Raw genomic sequence first — 22,967 nt, 5'->3', positions numbered from 1 at the left:
ATGCAAATTATTTCTGCTAACTGAAATTGATAATTGTGATGAGTTTTATTGGTATATGGCAAACTCTATATGAATTATGATAATAACTTATACTCCCTCCGTTCCAAATTATAAGGCATTCCAACAATCTTGGAGAGTTAAAGTTTTTTATATTTGACCAAATTTATATAATAAAATAATGACATTTATTATATAAACTAAGTATCATTAGATTCTTTATTATTTATATTTTTATAGTACATCAATTTAATATCATAAATTTTTATATTTCTCTCTATAATCTTGGTCAAACTTGAGATTGCTTTGACTCTTCAAGATTCTTGGGATGTCTTATAATTTGGAACGGAGAGAGTAGAATCTAGCATTGATGCTTAGCGGTTATGGATGCTATGGGCAAGCAATGTGAAGATGCGAACATATAGTTACCAAGCAATGTGAAGTGCAATCCACGGATGCACGAAACAGATTTCCGAACTGACTAAAAGGACATCCTCTAAAATTACAAATACCTAAATACAATGCAGTGTTCACAGAACTGCCATTCCCAAATAATTTAGGGATTAAAAATGCATAGAAGCAGCAGTCTACAACAGCCAGGCAATCACTGTACAGACTGACTACAAGTCCTTTTTTTTAGGGAAGACTGACTACAAGTCCTAGTTAGTAGCAAGATGAACATTTCTATATACTTCATACACCAGCTCTTGAAACTGAAATGCTCCTTGCATGTTGCGCTCTTCTCAGAGCATGAAGTTGTTGATCCCTAACAATTCCAAATCACTGTCAAATATTGATGTTGCTTCATGTGATCCACCCAATTCAGCCTGCATTTACATTTTACAAACATCTAATTAGTTACAATTTGGAAATTTTACTTGGATAAAAGGATAGGAAACTTAGATGCACTCTACTGGCTATTTTTCATTGCTTTAAATGCTTTTCAGCCTACACAGGTGGGATTTTTCATTTTAGAAGCGTATTTACATTGAAATTTGCACTACTTACCATACATCTGACCCTTTGGAAGAGATTAATACCTCAGTCATTTCACATTTATTACTCGCTTAAGTTACTTTTTATTTCTATTTCTTGAACTATACTTTCCTTGGGCAACATGAATTATGACTAGAAATTCACTTAAACTGCTAAGTTCATTTAACTTCTTACTGATGCTCGGCGAAACTCCTCAAGCATTCGACGATACTGCATCCTTGCTTCAGTAGAGTCTACCATGGATAACACTCTTGACACAGCCTCCTTTACAGCCTGGTCAACCTTCTGCCGACGGAAAACCTTGACCGCTTCGTCATCGTCAAAGTCATCATCTTCCTCATCGTCCTCCTCTACTGCTCCAACCATTGGTTGCTTCTCAGCTCGGAAGCCACGTAGGCCATGTCCTTTCCGGCGCCACCTAAGTATTACTTTCTCTAGCACACTGACGGTGCTTACAATTGTTCTGTATTTCTTCCTCACTTGATGGCCTCTTACATGCGCCTGTACAAAAGGAAGACCTTAAGACTAAACACAGTACAATCAACTTGCCATTAATCTAAAAAACAATCAACTTGCCGGATATCATGCCCATGAGTTAACATTAAGGAGGATTTTTAGACTATCCAATACAACATTTCTCGAGTCCCTTACCTGTATTTTAACCGCATTTCTTCTCATGTTTAGAAAATGTTTGCGCCCTTTCCAACCTTTGTATTTCTTCTGAATTGAAACAGCCGCTTTATCATAAAACTGGCCACTTGAAGCATGAGCTTGGTGGTACAATCTTGATGCAGCTGCAAGTTCGTCTATATCTTCTTGAGTCATTCCATATTCATCCCTAAGTCGAGCAGTCTTTTGCTGTCTCTTCCTGAAAGAGAAGGCACGGAAAGCATTCTGGATGCGAGCTGCTGCTTGAGCTGCGTTTCTCACTGCTGCCAAAGAGTCCTTCATTGAGAGCTCATCTTCTGTGCCACCATGCAGCTGCGCACTCCTCTGAGATACGCTTTCCACTGCCCTCTCTGCTTCAATTTCAGCTGATCCTTTTGAAACATCACTTTCTTCTATAGTAAGTGATGCAAGATAGCTAGTCAGCGACACTTCTGAAAGATAACCTGCAAGGCCTGTATGCCCTCGTTGAGAAGCCAAGAAAGCTGCTGTTTTGCCAACTGGGTCTTGCGCAGTAGGATCGGTGACTGCTGTTGCTGATGCACCAGCAGCAAGAAGTGCAGCAACCATCTTTTCCCTGCAATATAATGGGCATACTAATCATTATTTTTCAAGATAGCTTGCTAATTCCAAGCCAATAAATAACAAAATGTACGAACACTTGAAGTAAATGAGAAAGAAAATGATAATGGAACAGTTTATGTTGATACATGCCACTATACCAAGTTAACAGCACGATGATACGCAAATAACACATAATAGTAAAATTATTTCTTCAATCAACACTTGTGTCCATGAAAATCCTTATGGAGAGAATGCAGCAAGAAAAAAATGGAAATGAAGTTACCAGCTCTACAATATAAATATTGGAGTTAAATACACCAGCGGCCCTCGAACTTGTCTCCAGATGCCACTTAGGTCCACGAACTCGCAAAATCGAAATCTGGCATCCTGAACTTGTTAAGTGGTGCCACTTAGGTCCATACCCCTTCAAGGGACATGAATATATGCAAAAATGCCCTTAAGTTTTATCATCTTCCCTTCCATGCGCCCTCCACCGCTTCCTCCCCTGCACCATCTCCTTCCATGCGCCCTCCGCCGCGCTCTCCCCCTCCTAGCTCCCTCCGCCGCCCCTACCCCTCTCTGCTCCCTCTGCCGCCCCCTCCCTCTCACTGCTCCTCCGCTCGATGCCGCGATGCGCCAAGGACGGGGTGGATCCAGGCGGCAGAAAGGAGGCGGGAGCGTGCGCGCCACACGTTCCAGGGAGCGGTGAGGCTCACCGGCGAGTGGTTGCGACAGGATGAGGCAGCGACAGGGGTCTTCCATGTCAAGGACGGTGGCGACGGAGCCATGAGGCTTCGAGGATGCAGGAGCCAGTGATGGCAGGGAAGGAGACCTCGCTTCCTTGACGTGGAGGCCTCGCTGCCCCGCCGTACTTGGCCGGGCTCGTTGCAGTGGGGTGACGACCCTGTCGTCCCGCTCGTCCGAGACCCACACCGGCGCGCGCGGCACGTCGTATGCCGGCTTCACCCTTGCCGCGGTCGCCGTCCCCAGAGTGGAGCACCTCTTGGCACAAGAACCCGCCCTCCTCCTGCTCACCATCCTCGGCGGCGCCCTTCCCGCCGTCGGCGTCTTCTTGGAGGAGACGGGAACGGGGGGCGAGCCAAGAGCTGCACTTCTTGGCTGTCTGGCCACCGGCGCCAAGAATTGGCTCCTCCTGCGCCAGTTGATTCCCCGCCCGCGATGGTGGCGGCCGCCGCGCTCCTCGTCGTTGTCCTCCTCCTCCTCCTCCTCCTCCGGCACTCCTCGGAGGACGCCGCGAACTCTAGGGGCGGCGAGCGCGGAGTCCACGGGCTCTAGGGGTGGCGGCGAGCGAGTCCGCGAGCTCCAAGGGCGGCGGCGAGCGCGGAGTCCGCGAGATCCAGGGGCGGCAGTCACGAGCTCCAGGGGGGCGGCGTCGGCGGCGGCCGCGAGCTCCAAGGCGGCGGCGCACTGGCGGAGGAAGCAGGGGAGGCGTGGGGGGGAGAGAAAGAGATAGAATGGGAGGGGGAGGGGGTGAATGTAGAAGATAGCAACTTTGGAGGAGTTTTTTTTTGCATATATTCATGCCACATGGCGCCATATCAAGGGGTATGGACCTAAGTGGCACAACTTAACAAGTTCAAGGTGTAAGATTTTGATTTTACGAATTCGTGGACCTAAATGGCACCTGGGGACAAGTTCGAGGGCCGCTGGTGTATTTAACTCTAAATATTGATTACCTTCCAAAGTAAGCTGCCCAATGAAGTGCAGTCCATCCATTGGAATCACGAAAGTTTAGACCAACTCCAGCACTAAGAACTGAAGACAGTGCCCACTCATAGCCTAGTGCAGAAATTAAGTGTATAATACCCTGGTCATGCTTGGACAAAGAAGAAGCTGTTCCATTGAATCCTTTGAGCTTCACTGATAACCACTGTTGTAATCTACTTTTCAGAAGTTCCTCCATAATCTGATCAACTGTACTTAGTGGATTTTCACATCCTAGTTTGAGTTCATCAATCAACCTATCCCATAGCTCTTCATTCATCCTAAGTTTTGGACACTGTCCAGATTGGGGATCACTATCTGGAACTTCAGAGCTTCCATTCTCTGACAAAAGCATTCTAGCAAATTTGGCAAGAAATAATAATTCTTCACTAGATTTCAAGGATCTAGAAGATGGTGCAAGGTCTGAGAAACCAGAAGAGGTTGGTTTTGAGTGAAACTCAAATTCTTTGAATTCACTGCAAACTTCTCTGTTCCCTGAAGTAATGCAGACTCTGAGTTTTCCACTGCTGTGCAGTGGTGTGTGGCAGCGAAGGACACCCAGCTGAACTATTTCAGCAGGTACCTCACTGTCACCAAACATGACGGCCCAACACAAATTTGAAGGATCACATAGAAAATCTCCCGTAATGATGACCTGAATATATGAGATTGTGAGACGAGCATATGCAAATGAAAACAGTTGGTGTTATATGGTGTGAAAATGCTAAACTTCATGATTTACCTTGGTGATCTCATAGGAGAATGCCCATTCTGGAGATATCTCACGAATGTTAAACTGCTTTATCTGTCCCAAGGTGAGTCTTGTATCTGCTCTGGAGTAGGGTTCAAGCTGACCACGGTCAAACAACAACTCTGTTATTTCAGAGCCCTGTGAATTGCTCTGAAATGTTAACGGTGCTTTTGTTTTCCAATCTGTGTTCAGGGAGCTTTGAAGCCTACTCTCATGAGCTGAAAGAATATCAGTTCTACCGTTCTCCTTGCTCCTCAGCATAAAGTTCAAAGATGGCGAGTCAATGGAGGCTTCCGGCCCTAAAAGAAATCTTTTAGCAGCAGAAAGTTGTATGCGCAAATCACTGCTGTCTAGGCTTCCAGGTGGATGATATTCTGAATTTTGCTGATACTGGACATCCGACTGTTACGCAAAAAATGCAAGTTGTTAATACACTTTGGTGTGGGTACTAGGTACTAACGCACAAAGAGATTTCTGAAAACATAGGTATAATTTTGATACGGAGAGGAACAAGACATTTAAGTATGTTTGTAATAGCATAAATATTATCCCCAAACACCAAATTACAAATAAATATCGAATGAATGTCAACATCAAATGTTCCCAAATATTGAATTGAATGAGGGTAAAATGCCCTATCAAGAAGATGAAGAATCCAAAGTTACAATTTCCTCACCTGGTATATAGATGGAGTTGGCAAACCTGAACTGGAGTGCAACACATCTTCCCATGATGGTGCTATATTCCTGCCTAAACCTTTTTGCGTTCCTTCTGGTTGAATTTGTTTTATTTGGTTGTCATCTAAATAAGGCAGCGAAAGAATTGTTAACATTAAACTATCAGTTAGTTCAGATACCCTAACAATATGATGATTTCTATCAAAGTGTGCCAAAAGGCCACAAGCTGGCACACAACTTGGGCATCAACAGGAAATTTGCATGTACTGAAATGTCAGAAATGTTCATTTTCCCTAATTACAGTGGAATGTATTGAGAGACTTTAAATCCAGTGATACATGTGCTCAACATAACAGGCACACATTGGTTTGCCAAAAAAATACAATCTTGTAGCAGTACATTACCACAGGACAGGTTGCAATAGGCCCCATAGAGAAAAGGAAAAGAACGAAACTTTAACTATGAAAAAAGTTGACTCCAGCCAGTTCTGACAGAGTTCACTCTAGTATAAATAGTTAGCACTATTCTTTTTCCAACAAATTTAGGCATTAGAAAGATGTCCTGAATTATACACATAACAAGCCTGTCAACATTTTCATCCTTTTTATAATTTTCTTATGTATGTACAATTGCGGAAAACATTTTTGGTTTTTTCTTCCTATGGACCTAATAAGAAATGCAGGAATGATGAAACTATTTTTCTAGTTAGCTGCTTGTGTAATTACCCTTCTTATCTGTAGGCTCAATATTTGTAGCCAATCCCAAAGGTTGAACTTGATTTGTGTAAATATAGTCATCATCATCATCATCACCCAAACTTAACTGCTCAGCTATCTTCTTCAAAGCCACATTAAGCCCAGACTTATTTTTTGAATTACCATTATCAGCCCCATGAACTTCTGTAGTTTGTTCCCGACAAGTCTGTCCAAGCTCTGGTATGCTTAGTAAACTGCCACCACCTTTGTTGTACTCTTTGTTACCAGAATAGGAACTTACTTCAGTTACAGAACTCAAATTAGAATAGCTCTGATGGGATTCACTGCCCTCACTAGTGCCAGAAGTAGAGCTGAGATATTGGTTTCCATAGATGGCATGTGGATATCCCAAAGATGAAAGAGATTCTGGTGGCCCATTCGACAGCTGTGATGAATAATATCTGCCCTGGGAGAGGGAGAAACACGAATTTTCACACACAGCATTAATTATGGAAAGAGCTCCTCTATTAACATAACAATAGAAAAGCCATAAAACCAAAGAATCTCTTGTAATACAAATGCTTGAGAGAAGATCTAATTCATACGAAACATAGTCTTAAATTTTAACAATTTTTTTTTGGAATAGCATGAAACTTTTTTTCTGTAATTTCTAAAGTATAACAACTAATGAAAGGCATGAACTAATAATTTCTAAAGTATAACAACTAATGAAAGGCATGAATTAATTCTGGTAAGTGGCATTTTTCTGTTCAAAGAGCATTTATTTGCAGAGTAGATGATCATGTCAAACACCAGCAGAAAATTTGTACAAAAGTATAGCATGGGAATGCTTTTTTAAGAACATGACAACATTAATCTTACATACCTCAGCCACCTCTCTATACTGTACCAGCACAATGTGCTCATATGCACTGCAAATATAGAGCATATGTATCAAATAAAATTTGTAATCACTGCTTTCTTTCACAGATAGATGTTTGCAAACAATCTAATATATACTATAAAAGTAACAAATTACACATAAAAACTCAGCACAATTGTGACTCCAGTGACCACATACAACTTAGATGGCCATAGATACCAATTTCACAAGTTTTGAGCTAACTGAATGGAAAGATTATCTTACGGTTCCAACATCCAGAAACACCGCCTTTGGAAACATGGATTTTGCTCACCATGAGCATAATAGCAACTCAGAGCATCGACATTTCCAACCTGCGATGATGAGAAAATGTCATATCTGAGACAGAGTACGCTGATCAATAACCTCCTTCCAGATTTTTTTTTCTCGAATACGCAGGAGCTCCTTCCTGATTTATGGATCCATAACAAACTAGGGAGATACATTCATATTAACATTTGAAGACACAACTAGTTTGTTATGCATACTCTGAGATATCAAAAAAAAAAGTTCAATGAACCACTAGTTTGTTAATATAGACTATATAAAAGTTAACAACAACCATTGAACTAAACAATTGAGAAAACAGGAAATAAACCTTCAATCGTTCATGAGCCTCCCCAACAGTTCTTCCATCCTTCTTCCTCCGCCATGTGTGACCATCTCTCCGGAAATACCGATTCACACGACGATTGTAAAGGAATAGTGAACCACCTGTAGAACAAACAAAAATGCTGTCAAGGAATCTGAACAATTATACAAGAGGAAATTTCTCCAGTTAAGGGAATGCAACTATACTGGGTGGCTCCTTCGGTGCCTCATGGGTGATCGGGAACCTCTCGTGATTTTGCAAGATATAGTATACTTCAGAAGGCCTTAACCACCTAGTCCTTGCTTCCTCACGAAGCACGTTGATGTCAAAACCTACAGGCAGGGAAAGGACAAAAAGATAAGCCAATAAGGTATAGTATTAGTTAATTTGTGCTAAACCCCACAGGACCGTGATAAAGTTGTAACACTGTCATATAATTCATCATGGGTTATTATTAGCTGGAGCAATCATTCTCTCCTCAGTGCAAAGATGTCATATACATACGTTTAAGAACAGGAAAAAAATCCCAATTCACTTAAAAGGATTCAATTTGTTAGGATTAATTAGGAATAATTAATAGTGATCAATTAGGATTAATTGCGTCATTAGCAACTGCTAATGACAGTTGTACAGTAGGCATAGGAATAGGCACCTTTTGATGCCAACAGACACCTTTTGGGCATTAGGCCCCTTCGGGCTTTTGGCCCCTTCGCATCAAGCAACTGCCTGATCCCCCTTGTATAAATATATTACATTGTTCATCAATACAGACCGGTTACATCCATTTTTCACTTAACATGTTATCACGCACGCTCTATCCACTGACGCAAGAAGCAGAGGACTCGCCGAGAACAGGGGCCGCCATCGCTCCCTGGGAAACGAGACTTCACCAGAGAACTCGCCGGAATTTCTCCAAGGTACAGACAAGATGTCAACCCCTAATGCTCCTTCCATGAACGCCATGGTCGATTCACACACCGATGCAGTGGAGTCCGTCATCCGCCATGGCCAAACTGCCGGAGGTCTCCGCCGGCACATTCTGCAAGGCGCAGTTCACCGTCCATCGGATTCCTCCACACCGTTCCAACGGTGTTCACACTGAGGGCACCGGTGGTCGGCGTTCGTCCACGCCGTGACCGGAACACCGTTGGATGCCGCGTCCTTCGTCTTCGCTGCCGTCGTCCACGCTATCGCGACTCTGGAATGGAGGCGGCGGTTCCCTAGCTACACGCCATGGCGCCCCCTCCATCCCCAATGTCGATGCCGCTGCGTGGCCGCCCGGTTTCGCCTATGACTTCGATGTCGTTCTTCCGCTGCCTCCTCCACCGCCGGGACGATCTTCGTATGCCGACACAGTGGCCAATCGGCCGCAAAGGACCGACCTCCTGCCCAGGAGTGCGCTCGGTGCCAGTTTTGCCTCCTCCTCCACTCCGGGGGAGGCGGCTCCCCGCCTCTGAACCGCACCGGCGTGGCCGGCGGGGGTGGATCCACAGCGCTCCGACTTGCAGCGACGGTTCTCGGACCGAAGCTCGCCGGGGATGGGGCGGACTTGCTCCGTCGGCCGGCCTCCATGGCCGGGCTCGAGCCCGCCATGCGAGGCAAGGGAGGATGGAGGGACTAGGAGAGGCGGATATGGTGGCTGGGGACTGGACGGCGGCAGACGGCGGCCAACCGGTGGCGCCAGAGGCGGCCAAACGGCGGTGGCGGCGTCTGGACGGGAGGGCGGTTAGGGTTGAAAACCCTAACCGTCACCCCTTTATAGGCGGCGGCGGCGCTGGGCCTGATGGGCCGTCTGCGCCCAGGCCGGCCCGCGGTGCCCACCCGCCCTTCGCCTGGTTCAGCAAGCAGGCTGGGCTGCGCGCGCGCCTGGCAGGCGCCGCCCACTGGGCTGCCTGTTGCCCATTTTTTTTTCTTTTTTGCAGTTATCTTCATTTCCAGTATTAGTTGATTGATTAGCATATGGTTTAATCATTTCAATCTTCTGCAAGACATCAATTAATTAGTATTATTTGTATGTTGTTGCTCTGTACTGCTGTAAATGTCTTTGTATATATTTGTGGTTTGAAATTAATATATATACATTGCAATCGAATATTCTATGATTGTATTTTTGGTGCCATCAAATTTTATTTTGCACTGAGTACTAGTTACAATTATAATTATATCATAGAATTGGGTATGTTGGTGCTCCCAAATCTCTCTTTGCACCACATACAAATTAAGCTAGCAAGCAATTTGGACGTATTACAATTTTTGCAATACAATATATCTTGTTTATTTTGGTTACTCAACACAAGGCAATGGAGACTAAGGCATTGGCTGCGTTTAATTCATGTATGAATTATCCTGCCTAGAGACCGTGCCTTAGCAGTGATTAAATCACCAATTACTGAGATGTCTACATCTTGTTTTCCTAAAACTAGATGATTACCTACATTGTGTTTTTAATCAAAATAAAGATTTTGGATTGTCGTAAAATGGTCTACATCCTCATGATGATTACCATTTTCATCATATTATTGTTGATAATACACAAAGTGGTAGCGTCCTAAGCATTGGCTGCATTTAATTCACTTGTGAATTATTCTGCCTTGAGACCATGCTTAGGCTGCAATGTTTTTGCCTACCATAAGATCTACTCTTTGTTTTAACATAGAGATTATCTGATTTGTGTATTTCACCATTTATGATTTGTTGCTGGTCTACACATTCATGTGATTACCTACTATATTCAAAACTATGATAGAATATAAATTAATTTTTAAGCTATTGCCTTAAATATTACAACATTATCATGTTAAATTTAATTTACCATACGGTAAATTAATTAGTCCATGATTGTCCACGTAGGACCATGGCCACTAAGGAGTTCGAGGAACTCGCATTAGATGGCAGCAATTACCCTACATGGGCTTCTGATATCAAGATAACGCTTGCATCTCGTGGTCTTTTGGCTACAATTGAGGCTGCCCAAGCTGGGGTTGTCCTCCAAGATAAGCAAATCTATACTGCTTTGGCTTTACTACGATTTTATATTCATAAGGATCTTAAAGCTGAATACCTTATGATTGAAAATCCTCGTGAATTATGGGACGCTCTTAAAGAGCATTATGAGCAGCAAAATGAACTCATTTGGCCTGAGGCTAATCATGACCGGAATCATTTACATCTCCAAAATTTTAAATCTGTGGCAGACTATAAACATGCTATTCATAAAATTTGCTCTAAATTGAAGTTTTGCGAGCAAGAGTCAACGGATGCAGATAAGATAGAGAAAACACTCTCTACTATGCTTCCGTCTGATCGTGTATTGCAATAACAATATAGGGCCAAAAATTACCAGGTTTATTCTCGGCTTATTCGTACATTGAGTCAGGCTGAAAAACATGATGAGCTTCTCTTGAAGAATCATCATAAGCGCCCTGTTGGTTCGGCACATTTACTTGAGGTTCACAATGTACAGAAAAATGCTCAGAAAAATAAGTTCAATGGAACTACTCCAAAAAACAAATTTGGTAAACGCAAACACAATAAGGGGCAAAGACCTAATTCACACAAGAGGAAAAGAGACAATGCGAGACCCAAAAATGACAAGTGTTATAGATGTGGTGATTTCTCGCATTTTGCTAAGAATTGTAGTGCTCCAAAGTATTTGGTTGCTTTGTACCAAAAGTCATTAAAGGAGAGCAAGCGCTCAGGAGGCACAAGATATGAGACACACTTCAATCTTGCATCCGAGGCTGTCCAGGATAAGGGTTGTTCACACCAGGAACCAAAGGAACAAGTGAACAACAACACTCTTAACGTTGAAGAGAACCTTCCATCGACAGACAACATGCTCATAGACTTTGGCTCTGGAGACATGTTTGGCGATATGGACTAATCTTGGTCCATCATTTGATATCACCTTACATATATGTTGTAATAAGTTTGAGTTGTAAATAGTTACTTTTGATTGTATTATTTACTATACTTGAGAGTTGCTTCACTAGTTATTAATTTGTACATACTCATAAATATTGTAATATCATACTTTTATATTTGATATTAAATATATTGTATGTATACGTCTATATGTTATAATATTAAATTAAATTAAATTAAATTATTGTTTTACATATAGATGTCTATTGATTGCAATCCAAAGGAGGAAGAATTATGCCTTGTGGACTCATGTATCACAAACTCTATACTTAGAGAGATCAAATATTTCCAAACTCTTAAGAAAAAGGAGGGAAATATTATGCCCATTGCTGATCATAATGGTTTAATAGTTAGCTCTGGACAAGTCACTATTACTCTTCCTATGGGTACACAGATTACGATAGAGGATGCCTTGTTGTATCCTGATTCGACTCGTACCCTTTTAAGCTATAGAGATATCTGTAAGAATAGTTTTCAAGTAGAAACACATGAAGATAATAAAGAGGAATTTCTTCTCTTTACTAAACTTACGAGATTTGGCAAACAAATCTACGAAAAGATTTGTTCACTCCCAACTGGATTGTACTTTACATACATAAAGCCTATAGAACATGTTGCTTATAAGATAATTTTCCAAAACGTCGATACATTCCAGAACTGGCATGATCGACTTGGACACCCTGGAATAGGGATGATGAGGAAAATTATTAGCAATTCAATTGGTCATGATATGGAAAACGCAAAAATTCCCCAGAATAAAGATTTTTGTTGCACTGCTTGTGCAACTGGAAAATTAATTTTAAGACCATCATATCTTAAAATTAGAGCTGAACCACTAAAATTTCTAGAAAGGATTCAAGGAGATATTTGTGGTCCGATTCAACCATTGTCAGGACCGTTCAGGTACTTCATGGTATTGATAAACGCATCTGCTAGATGGTCTCATGTGTCTCTTTTATCGACACGCAACCATGCTTTCACTAAAATAATGGCTCAACTTATCAAGTTGAAAGCACATTATCCTGAACATCAGATTCAATATATCCAAATGGACAATGCTGCTGAGTTCTCATCCCGTGTATTTAATGATTATTGCATGGCATTAGGAATTCAGGTTCAGCACTCGGTTCCATATGTCCATACCCAAAATGGTTTGGTTGAATCGTTGATTAAACGAATCAAGCTCATTGCAAGACCATTACTAATGAATTGCAAATTGCCTATGTCGTGTTGGGGTCATGCAGTTTTGCACGCTACCGACTTGATCCAATTACGACCAATTGCATATCATGAAACCTCCCCATTGCAGTTAGTACGTGAAAATCCTCCGAGTATTTCCTATTTGCGTAAGTTTGGGTGCACTGTGTACGTACACATCTCACCACCACAGCGAACATCGATGGGCCCTCAGAAAATTAGGGATCTATGTGGGATATTCATCTCCGTCCATCATTAAATATTTAGAACCCTTGACAGGGGATCTATTTCCTACCCGTTTCGCTGACTGTATTTTTAATGAGGATCATTTTCCGGCATTAGGGGGAGAATTGTACGAAAAAGAATGCCAAGAAATTGATTGGAATGCCAAAGGCATTTCATCCTCTGATCCACGTACTACAGAAACTGAACTACAGGTTCAAAGAATTATTGATTTGCAAAATATTGCAAACAATCTGCCAGACGCTTTTGCTGATTATAAAGATGTCACAAAGTCTATTCATCCTGCAAGGAACGTGCCTGAAAGAGTGGAGGTACCTAATAAAACCACTCAACCCCAAACTGGAAATAAGAGGGGGAGAAGCACTTCCAAGAAGCAAGAGAAGACTGGAAATACAACTAAAATTTCAATTGATAGACACTCAAAGGACATACAATGTCATGTGGATAGATGCGATCCACAATCCAGCTCAATTATGCGCATAAACACTAAGGCTGGAACATCGGAAGATTCTAGATCCATCGTTTTGGGAAGTCATGATGAATCTCTAAGGGTAGACGAAATTGCTATAAATTTCGTAGAGACTGGAGAGTCTTATAATCGTAAGTCCACAATAGTCGACTGTTACCTCTCTGAACAAATTGCCAATATCCTTCAAACAGATTCGGATCCTAAGTCTATGACAGAGTGCAAGAAGCGCTTTGACTGGGATAAGTGGAAGGTAGCAATTGAAATGGAGATTGCCTCGCTTTATAAATGGAAAGTGTTTTCGGCTGTAATGCCAACACCTTCTGGTATCCTTCCTGTGGGATACAAATGGGTTTTCGTTCGTAAAATAAACGAAAACAATGAAGTGGTGAGATATAAAGCAAGGCTAGTGGCACAAAGTTTTACGCAAAGAGGTTTCATTGATTTCAACGAAACCTATTCTCCAGTAATGAGTGGAATAACCTTCCGATACTTAATATCGCTGGCAGTACAAAATCGTCTATCTATGCAGTTGATGGACGTAGTGACCGCATATTTATATGGGTCATTGGATTCTGAGATATACATGAAAATTCCTGAAGGAATTAGTATACCAGATAATAAGGCAAATCGCAACATGTATTGCGTAAAGTTGCAGAAGTCATTATATGGCTTAAAGCAGTCAGGCCGAATGTGGTACAATCGGTTAAGTGAATTCCTTAAGTTGAAAGGATACACAAATAATGATGACTGTCTATGTGTCTTCACTAAGAAATCTTCAACAGGATTTTGTATTATATCGGTGTACGTTGATGATCTCAATATCATTGGCAACGAACCCGATATTAATGAAGCACGTCATCATTTAAAGACGGAGTTTGAAATGAAAGATTTGGGTCAAACAAAATTTTGCTTGGGTTTATAACTTGAGCATTTCAATTCTGGTATATTTATATACCAAGCTGCCTATGTTTAGAAAAATATTGGAGAAATTCAATATGGACAAGTCATATCCAACAAAAACTCCGATGGTAGTAAGATCCTTAGATATGGAAAAGGATCCGTTTAGACCACGTGAGGAAGGAGAAGAGATATTGGGACCACATGTCCCATATCTTAGTGCCATTGGAGCACTAATGTATCTTGCTAATAGCACCAGGCCTGATATTGCATTTGCAGTAAATTTGCTAGCAAGACATAGTGCTGCGCCTACCAAACGTCATTGGGTAGGAGTAAAAACAGTATCGAGATATCTCAATGGCACTAGAGATCTTGGATTATTTTATAACAGAAATCAAGATCCAAGTTTGTTAGGATATACAGATGCTGGTTATTTGTCAGATCCCCATAATGGCAAATCGCAAACAAGCTTTGTATTTTTACAAGGAGGAACAACAATCTCTTGGAAATCTACAAAGCAGACATTAGTGTCTACTTCCACCAATCATTCTGAAATAATAGCCTTATATGAAGCATCACGCGAATGCGTATGGCTTCGCAGAATGATAAACCATATAATACAATCATGTGGTATTGGTACAATTGAGACACCAACAATTATCTTTGAAGATAATTCAGCATGTGCTACTCAGATGGAATCAGGTTATATTAAGAGTAATATGACTAAGCATATTATTCCCAAGTTATTCTATCCCCACGAACTCCAAAAGAATGGAGAAATTGAAATCTTGCAAACTAAGTCATGTGACAATTTAGCAGATTTATTCACAAAATCTCTACCATACTCTACGTTCTGTAAATGCGTTGAAGGTATTGGTATGAGGAAACTTGAGACTTGTAAGGATCAGGGGGAGAATCAAATAAAATATAATTTGCATAAACATCACATTACACTCTTTTCTTTATATAAGTTTTACTCTTCTAGAGTTTTCTCATATAAAGTTTTTAATGAGGTAATGTTAACACATGTCATATGTCATATTATCTATTTTTCCTCACTGAGGTTTTTCGAAGATAATATTTAAGACATATTGATCTCTGATCAAATTGTTTTTAGACTATGTCTTTAAGAATACTTAAAAGGTCTATTAACATTGGAGTTACATATATATCATGGTGTTTCTCCTTATTTTTCTCACTGGGTTTTAAGGAGTTTTGCCTGGTATATCGATATATTTTGATTTTTTTCCCACAGGGTTTTTCCAAAGCTTCAAGACAATAACTGATGAACAAGTAACGATGCCTACAAGAAGACAATTGATCAAGGGGGAGTGTTAGGATTAATTAGGAATAATTAATAGTGATCAATTAGGATTAATTGTGTCATTAGCAACTGCTAATGATAGTTGTACAGTAGGCATAGGAATAGGCACCTTTTGATGCCAACAGACACCTTTTGGGCATTAGGCCCCTTCGGGCTTTTGGCCCCTTCGCATCAGGCAACAGCCTGATCCCCCTAGTATAAATATATTATATTGTTCATCAATACAGACCGGTTACATCCATTTTTCACTTAACACAATTCAAGCTTGTGTAAGAAATATACTGATTTCTCAGCAGGATGTCAAAACCCCAACAGAACCATTAACCTTGCCAAGATTTACTCATTTCATATGGTGCAAAATAAGGTTAGTTAAATCCAAACACAAGACAATCCCCAAAAAGGTACGTCTTTATGCTTCCAAAAATTTGTTGCAGTTGTACCAAAGCCAAACGACGAATTCGAGCCCCAGTTGGTTGGTATGGAACACGAGTTGCTCCAAACTGACCAAATAATCTTGATGACATCCGCGGCTTTCATGCTCCTGTAACAGTGGTTCCTACCTCACACCCAATCGAAAAAATTATTCCTTCGCAGCTTCGCTTGAAAAGAGGCTGATAAACACCCTATTCGATCAATCAACGCAAAAACAGAAGGCCATAAGAGTCCAATTTGCAGGGCAAAACAATCAATCGATAGACAAATATCCCACGCAGACTCGGCAGAAATGGCATCCTGTTATTAGTCCCTTAACAGCATCGAAAGGAATCGAGGGCGCACAGCCAAGAACCGCTACGCGCCCCCACCCAGGTCAACTCCCAGCAAGCAAAGCTAACGACTTGGCCTCGCCAATCAAAGAACCACCAAATAAATGATGATAAATCAAAAGGAACACACTCACTCTGGCTCATGGTCGCTTGCAGAGATCCAGCAGCTTCGAAGCTCCCATGGAAGGGGAGGAAAAGGTGGGGGCCCCAAGACTCAGGAGCCCCAAGAAATGGCCCCCCAGCAATCAACCAAAGCACTGAAGGCCCCTATCACACAAGAGCTGAATCCACAGGTACTTCGGAGGAGGAGAAGCAGTCCGCAAGAGGGGAGAGAGCGAAGAAGGTACTATGAAATGGTGAGCCAACGGATCAGCCGAGTTGGTTGCTTCTGCAACCAAGAGACCAAGACAGCGACGGGTCCTTTTGTCCCCAGGTGTAGAGTCTACTAGTCCATCCCATCATAGTTACAGGCTTCGGGTCGATGGCTCGTCCCACGAACCGAAAACAGTTTCGATTCGAGGGTCGGGGTGAAGAGGGTCGGTGTCCCATTCAAAATTGGATCGTGTTCCGGTTTAAGAAGGGTCACGGTCTCATTACTAACAGATTTAATTAGGATAAAAAGGTTAAGGATAGTGGATCAGTGTGGTTTTTATTAAACAATAAGCTGAGTACGTGTAGCATGGTCTAAATGTATTTTTTATATGTTTCTTATATGCTTGTGCAGATTAGTTTCTTCATTAGTAACACATATATATAGTTTTTGTCTTTATAAAGACGTGTCGACCCGAAGATATCGACTAGGATGAATTAGGGTCGTGTTTCATATAATAATTTATCGTTCCATAGAGGTATACCTCCTTCGTACCACAATTTTATAAAGTGACGATCCTCGACCCTCGACCCCGTTCCTCGACCCGGTCGACTCAGGAACTTTGTGACTATGGTCCATCCACAGAAATTGGCCTTGTTCGGTAAACATCTAGAATTCAACACGCAAATCGAAAAAAGAATCTTGCATGCATGGAGTATTAAATGAGGTTTATTTGCAAAACTTCTTCAGAGATGAGTGTAACTTTAAGCAACGAATTTAATGACAGTAATTAATCGATAATTGGCTACAGTAATGCTACAGTAACTATCCTCTAATCACGCAGTCAAAAGTCTCATTAGATTCTTCAGGGTTCCTAGCGCATGTGTTCTAAAGTTAATTTTGTAAACTGTCTTTGTTTAACACCTCTAATAGGCGGTCAAAGCCCATTCTAAAAACTTCTAGGCTGTATCCAAATAAGGCCATTTAACACCCTGCTGGTGGTAAGGATAAACAATTGCGATTGTAAAAAAAAATAGGATAAACAATTGCGATAAAATATTAGTATGTAGGTGTACATGGAGTTTTCATATTGCCACGAGCAGCTGGGCTGGGCAAAACCTGACTTAAACTGCTGCCTTTGAATTCTTTTTTCCTTCTGCCTTTTTCGTTCTGGTTTTGTTTATAGCTTGACTTTAGGACTGGGACGAGTGATGATGATGCCAGGAAACCATTTTGGGAGCAGGATTGGTCAGTCCTTCACACCTGACCGCGAAAGCAATTGTTTGTGAATCCATTATTTGTTGTTTGCGCAGGAGGGTTAGGTGAATTGCCATCTTGCCGTAGTCAGGGGTAGTAGTTGTTAATGAATACTTGGCATCTTTTCTGAGATTTGCGATGTTCATATACTAGTTATTATTCTAGGCTGAACTTAAGTTATCATCTCTAGATATATATTTATTTATGCCTAAGAGTAAGTTTTATGGAACTTTCATTTGTATTTAAGAATATGTCACATCAAAAAAATTAGGAACTCAAGTTCAAGTTAAGAGATGACTGACCATGGGTGGTCATTAGGATGCAGAATACATGTTCCACCCCAACCAATTAAGTTAGGCTCACTTCCTAAATAATCTAGTGATGTTGTGATCAACATAGTGCTCGTGCCTTACACTTTGTTTAAATGTGATACTCCCCACATATATACTAACCAATCACAAAAACCATAATGTTAGTCGAATATTTTGCAGTGGGTTCAAACAATATCTCATAGCACATAGTTATATTCACTAGGTTCTGAAAAGATATACTCTCTCCGTTCCAAATTATAAGACATCCCAAGAATCTTGGAGAGTCAAAACAATCTCAAGTTTGACCAAGATTATAGAGAGAAATATAAAGATTTATGATATCAAATTGATGTACTATGAAAATATAACTAATAAAGAATCTAATGGTATTTAGTTTATATAATAAATATTATTATTCTATTATATAAATTTGGTCAAACATAAAAAACTTTGACTCTCTAAGATTGTTGGAATGTCTTATAATTTGGAACGGAGGGAGTACTTTCATCCACCATATGTTTTTCTTCTTTCAAAAGTAGGATAGAAAAGTTAAAAGCTTGGGTAGAAATATAAGCTTCATAAAAAGGCTCCTTTCGAAAAATTAAAGCTTGGTAAAAAGGAAACTTCAAAAAGTATGGTTCTATTGGAGGCTTGCAGGTGGTAAAATGTCTACACGCTAGTGTGATGTCTCGTTCTCAGTTAAGATCGAGATGGAAAAGTCTATTACTCCTACTTCAGACACATTACCCTCTTATTTAGTCATAAAAAGAGAAAGTGAAAGTAGTGCACCGCGTCTAGAAAAAGAATGATATTTTTTGACAGTACCATTATATCCTGAACTGTGAATAAGACTTTATAAACAAAAATAGTATATATTGCTATCTTTCACCAAATTACCACCATAATTTTATCTAAAAAGAGTGCCACTATAGTGACAAGATCGTCGAGCTCAACATAGTGTCCTGACTCCTGACTATGTCCTCATGCGTTGGGCGGAGTGCATAGGTTCGTATCAACTTAAGAGTCCCTTTGGTATAGCTCTGCCGGAGTACAGCTTCAGCTCCATGCTATACATGGCACTGTAGCGATATTGTTTACACTATGAATTGTTTTTTCGCGACCATGCCTGAGCACGTATTTCATTAAGAGGGAGAAGAAAAAAGTTCAATACAAACCGAGCATATGGGAGGAGAGTTCCAATGCTCGTCACACCCCGCTGGAAACAAAAAACTAAATTACAAAAGGAACGATTTGGCGACCAGTGACACTACCAATAGCAGCTGTGAAAACCTCAAGTTGCTTGAAACCCGCAAGCACCCAGTTCAGTGCTTCTTCTTGCACGGCCGAAATCAGCTCAACAACCGTTTTGACCCCATTGTCAAAGGTCCTCTGGTTACGTTCATTCCAAATGAATCACGAAGTGAGAATGACCAAGGAGTCAAAGCAACGACGATCAGTTTTCTGAAGTCTCTTGCGAACGGAGGTCCACCAATCAGCCAAGTCAAAGCACTGTCTATCCAGCGTGAGAGCATGCCAGCGCAGCCGAAGCAGGATATGGTACCATACTTCTCTGGTGAAAGAACAATCCACTAACAGGTGAGCAATGGACTCTGATTCCTGAGCACAGAGGATGCAAGAGTCGTTGTCCTGGAGATTGTGCCGCTTTCTTCTTTCAGCAGTCCAACACCGGTCGTGGAGGGCCAACCAAATGAAGAATTTGCACTTGCCCGGGGCACGTGCTTTTTTCAAAATCTTGGCGCCATGTATTTCAGTCTGACCGATGAAGAAGGCTCTGTAGGCTGAGGCAGTGGAGAAACGGTGGTCATTCGTCCATTTCCAAAGAAACATGTCCTGGACTTCATTTTGAAACACTAAGTTACGTGTTGCTTCCCAAACCAAGAAGAAAGCCAAAATAACCTGGACAGTTAATTGGGTAGACCCTGCGCCACCGTTCTGGTTTTTACTGTTCGGCACCCAACCGCATTGAACAAGCAAGGGGCAAGCTCCTGGATGCACTTTCCCTGCAACCAACGATCTGACCAAAATAAAGTTGATCGCCCATTTCCCACTTGAACTTGGATTGAAGCATGAAACATCGCAGCAACCAAAGGTTCAGTTTGATCAGGCAATTGAGCCCACGGCCTGCTGGAATCAGTTTTTTTGAACCACAACCATCTCATTCTCAGAGCATATCCGAAAGTCTGTAGGTCCAACAAGCCTAGACCACCCAGTTCAGGTGGTCTGCAGACCTTTGGCCAGGCCAAGCTGCATTTGCCTCCACTCACGGAGTCAGAACCTGCCCACAGAAAGGCTCTGCGACGCTTATCAATTCATTGGATTACCCAAGGAGACAAAGTAATTACCATTGCAGTATGCACAGGAATGGCCGACAATTTTGTTTTAACAAGGACCGCGCGACCAGCTTTAGATAGCCATTTAGCTTTCCAGGTGGGCAAGGAATCATTCACCTTATCGACCAGGGGCTGTAAATCACATTTACGTAGTTTACCAACTGCTAAAGGGATACCCAGATAGCACATTGGCAAGGGGCTCAGCTTTGCAGGAAAATGCTGCAGCAATGTCACTGTATCCTCCAGGTTGCAATGTATTGGAGCAATGATACTTTTATCAATATTGCTGTGCAGCCCAGAGTCCATGGCGAAAATTTGCAGTATACCTCTTGCCAGGACCAGATCTTGCTGTTGTGGAGAAAGGAACAGTATGACATCGTCAGCATAAAGGAGAACTCTCTCTGCCACCGACTGATCAAGTCCAAATAACAGTCCCCTCTCATCGGCTAGCTTGAAAAGTGCGTTCAAGGCCTCCATCACTAGCACAAAGATCAAAGGAGACAGAGGATCGCCCTGTCTGAGGCCACGAGCGTGACAAATGCGATGACCTGGGGAACCATTGCAAATAATCTTCGTACTGGCCGAGGATAAGATCATGGAGATCCAGTTGATCCATCTTCTGGAGAAACCCATGTGAGTAAGCAAATCTATCAGGAAACTCCAATTTACCGAATCAAACGCCTTTGAAATGTCCAGCTTGAACAAAGCACTTGGCTTCTTTTTTCGATGCAAAAGTTTAGCTGTAAGCTGTGCCGCTTTGAAATTGTCATGCAGCACCCCACCACGAATGAAGGCACTCTGATTAAGACTCACTAGCTTATCCATTTGTGGCGCTAAGTGACCAGCCAAAACTTTTGTAAAAAGTTTAATGAAACTGTGTATGAGGCTGATGGGCCGAAAATCACTCACCAAACATGCATCTGGCTTTTTTCTCAGCAGGAAAATATAAGCTTGATTGAGTAAGTAAAGACTCCTGCCATCTAGGAACCAGAGAGCGTGGAAAGCATTCATAACATCCTCCTTAATGATCGGCCAGGCATGCCGGTAGAAAGCACCCGTAAAACCATCCGGCCCTGGCGCCTTATCCACCGGAATTTCAAGAATGGTTTTCCACACTTCCTCCTCGCTGAAGCAGTGATCAATTTGGGTGTCACCTAGTGTCGAGAGGCCCAGATGAGCCAAATCAAGCCTGAAACCACGACGGCCGGGTGTGCCCAATAACCCATCAAAATGTTGAAAAAAAGCCTCGGCTTTATCATTATCATGAGTGTGCTCGACCTCCTGCGATCTGATCTTAGCAATATAACTTTTTCGACTTCGGTGGCACGCTTGCAAGTGAAAAAACTTTGTATTTGCATCTCCTTCAGCAAGATAGGTGATGCGAGATCGTTGCCTTACTATAGATCTTTGTAAAGATGCCAAACCCAAGGAACACAGCTTTGCTTTGCGACGTAGAGCTAGCTCATGAGGTGCAAGAATTCTGCTATCCTGAGCACAGTCAAAGCGAAGCACAATTTCTTTTGCGATCGCAAGCTGTAGGCGCACAGAGCCAATGCGCTTGGCACTCCAACTGGTGAGAGCTTTTGCTGCCTCCCTTAGCTTGAAATCCAAGGTGCGAAATGCATCTGCTTGCGACCAGTAAATAGGCGAATTCCACGCCTTTGCGACCGTTTCCAGAAAACCGTCACATTTTGGCCAAAAGTTTTCAAAACGAAAACGCTTAAAATGTGGCAAAGCGCAGTCAGTGTGGAGTAGGAGAGGAGCGTGGTCTGAGCACTCGGAGGCTAATGGAGAAAGCCTATGATCAGGAAGCAGAAGCGACCAATCTTCCGTGCAAAAAACACGATCAAGCCGTTCCAGTGTCGGTGCATCTCTCACATTCGACCACGTGAAGCGCCTACCATTTAGATGCAGCTCCATCAATTCTGCCTCATCAATGAAACGTCGAAAATGACCCATCATTCTTCTATTCAACATATTACTATTTTTATCCTCGGCTTTGTAGATTAGATTAAAGTCCCCACATACCATCCACTGATCCGCACAGGATGATCTGATAGTTCTTAGCTCATCTAAGAACATGATTTTTTCCTGGTCGCCTTGTGGCCCATAGACACTTGTGAGCCACCAATCAACCCCTGTAGCATTGTGCACGATCTTAGCAGTGAGTGTGTAATCACGATTAACATGATTAGAAGCCGACCAGATGTCCTTCCTCCAAGCAAGAAAGATCCCCCCACAAGTATGAGCAGCCGGGAGGTAAAAGTAATCAAAGAGTGGGCCAAACATATCAAGAATTAGCCTATCATCACAATCATCGAGCTTAGTTTCCTGT

The 22,967-nt window shown here is 41.9% G+C and overlaps 1 protein-coding gene across 3 annotated transcripts; it reads right to left on the bottom strand.

The window, feature by feature from the left end:
• Positions 1-403: 403 nt before the first annotated feature.
• LOC120640740 (calmodulin-binding transcription activator 4-like) lies at positions 404-16,815 on the bottom strand. Of its 3 annotated transcripts, XM_039916659.1 has the most exons (13): positions 16,538-16,811; positions 16,080-16,262; positions 7,792-7,917; positions 7,592-7,707; positions 7,219-7,307; positions 6,958-7,003; positions 6,102-6,537; positions 5,376-5,500; positions 4,691-5,101; positions 3,921-4,603; positions 1,645-2,236; positions 1,168-1,494; positions 404-824 (listed from the first exon to the last, which is right to left on the bottom strand). In XM_039916659.1, exons 2-13 carry the CDS (start codon positions 16,174-16,176, stop codon positions 741-743), a joined length of 3,132 nt encoding a protein of 1,043 aa, XP_039772593.1. In that variant the 5' UTR covers positions 16,177-16,262; positions 16,538-16,811; the 3' UTR covers positions 404-740. The 3 variants fall into 3 exon arrangements, with proteins under 3 accessions (XP_039772593.1, XP_039772594.1, XP_039772595.1); XM_039916660.1 differs by lacking the exon at positions 16,080-16,262 and having other exon boundaries at positions 16,538-16,815; XM_039916661.1 differs by lacking the exons at positions 16,080-16,262; positions 16,538-16,811 and having other exon boundaries at positions 6,102-6,532.
• Positions 16,816-22,967: the final 6,152 nt, after the last annotated feature.

Source organism: Panicum virgatum, chromosome 7K (assembly GCF_016808335.1).
Source record: "Panicum virgatum strain AP13 chromosome 7K, P.virgatum_v5, whole genome shotgun sequence".
Lineage (NCBI taxonomy): Eukaryota > Viridiplantae > Streptophyta > Magnoliopsida > Poales > Poaceae > Panicum > Panicum virgatum.
Note: the sequence above shows the minus strand (reverse complement) of the source record. Positions and strands in the feature narration are given on the sequence as shown.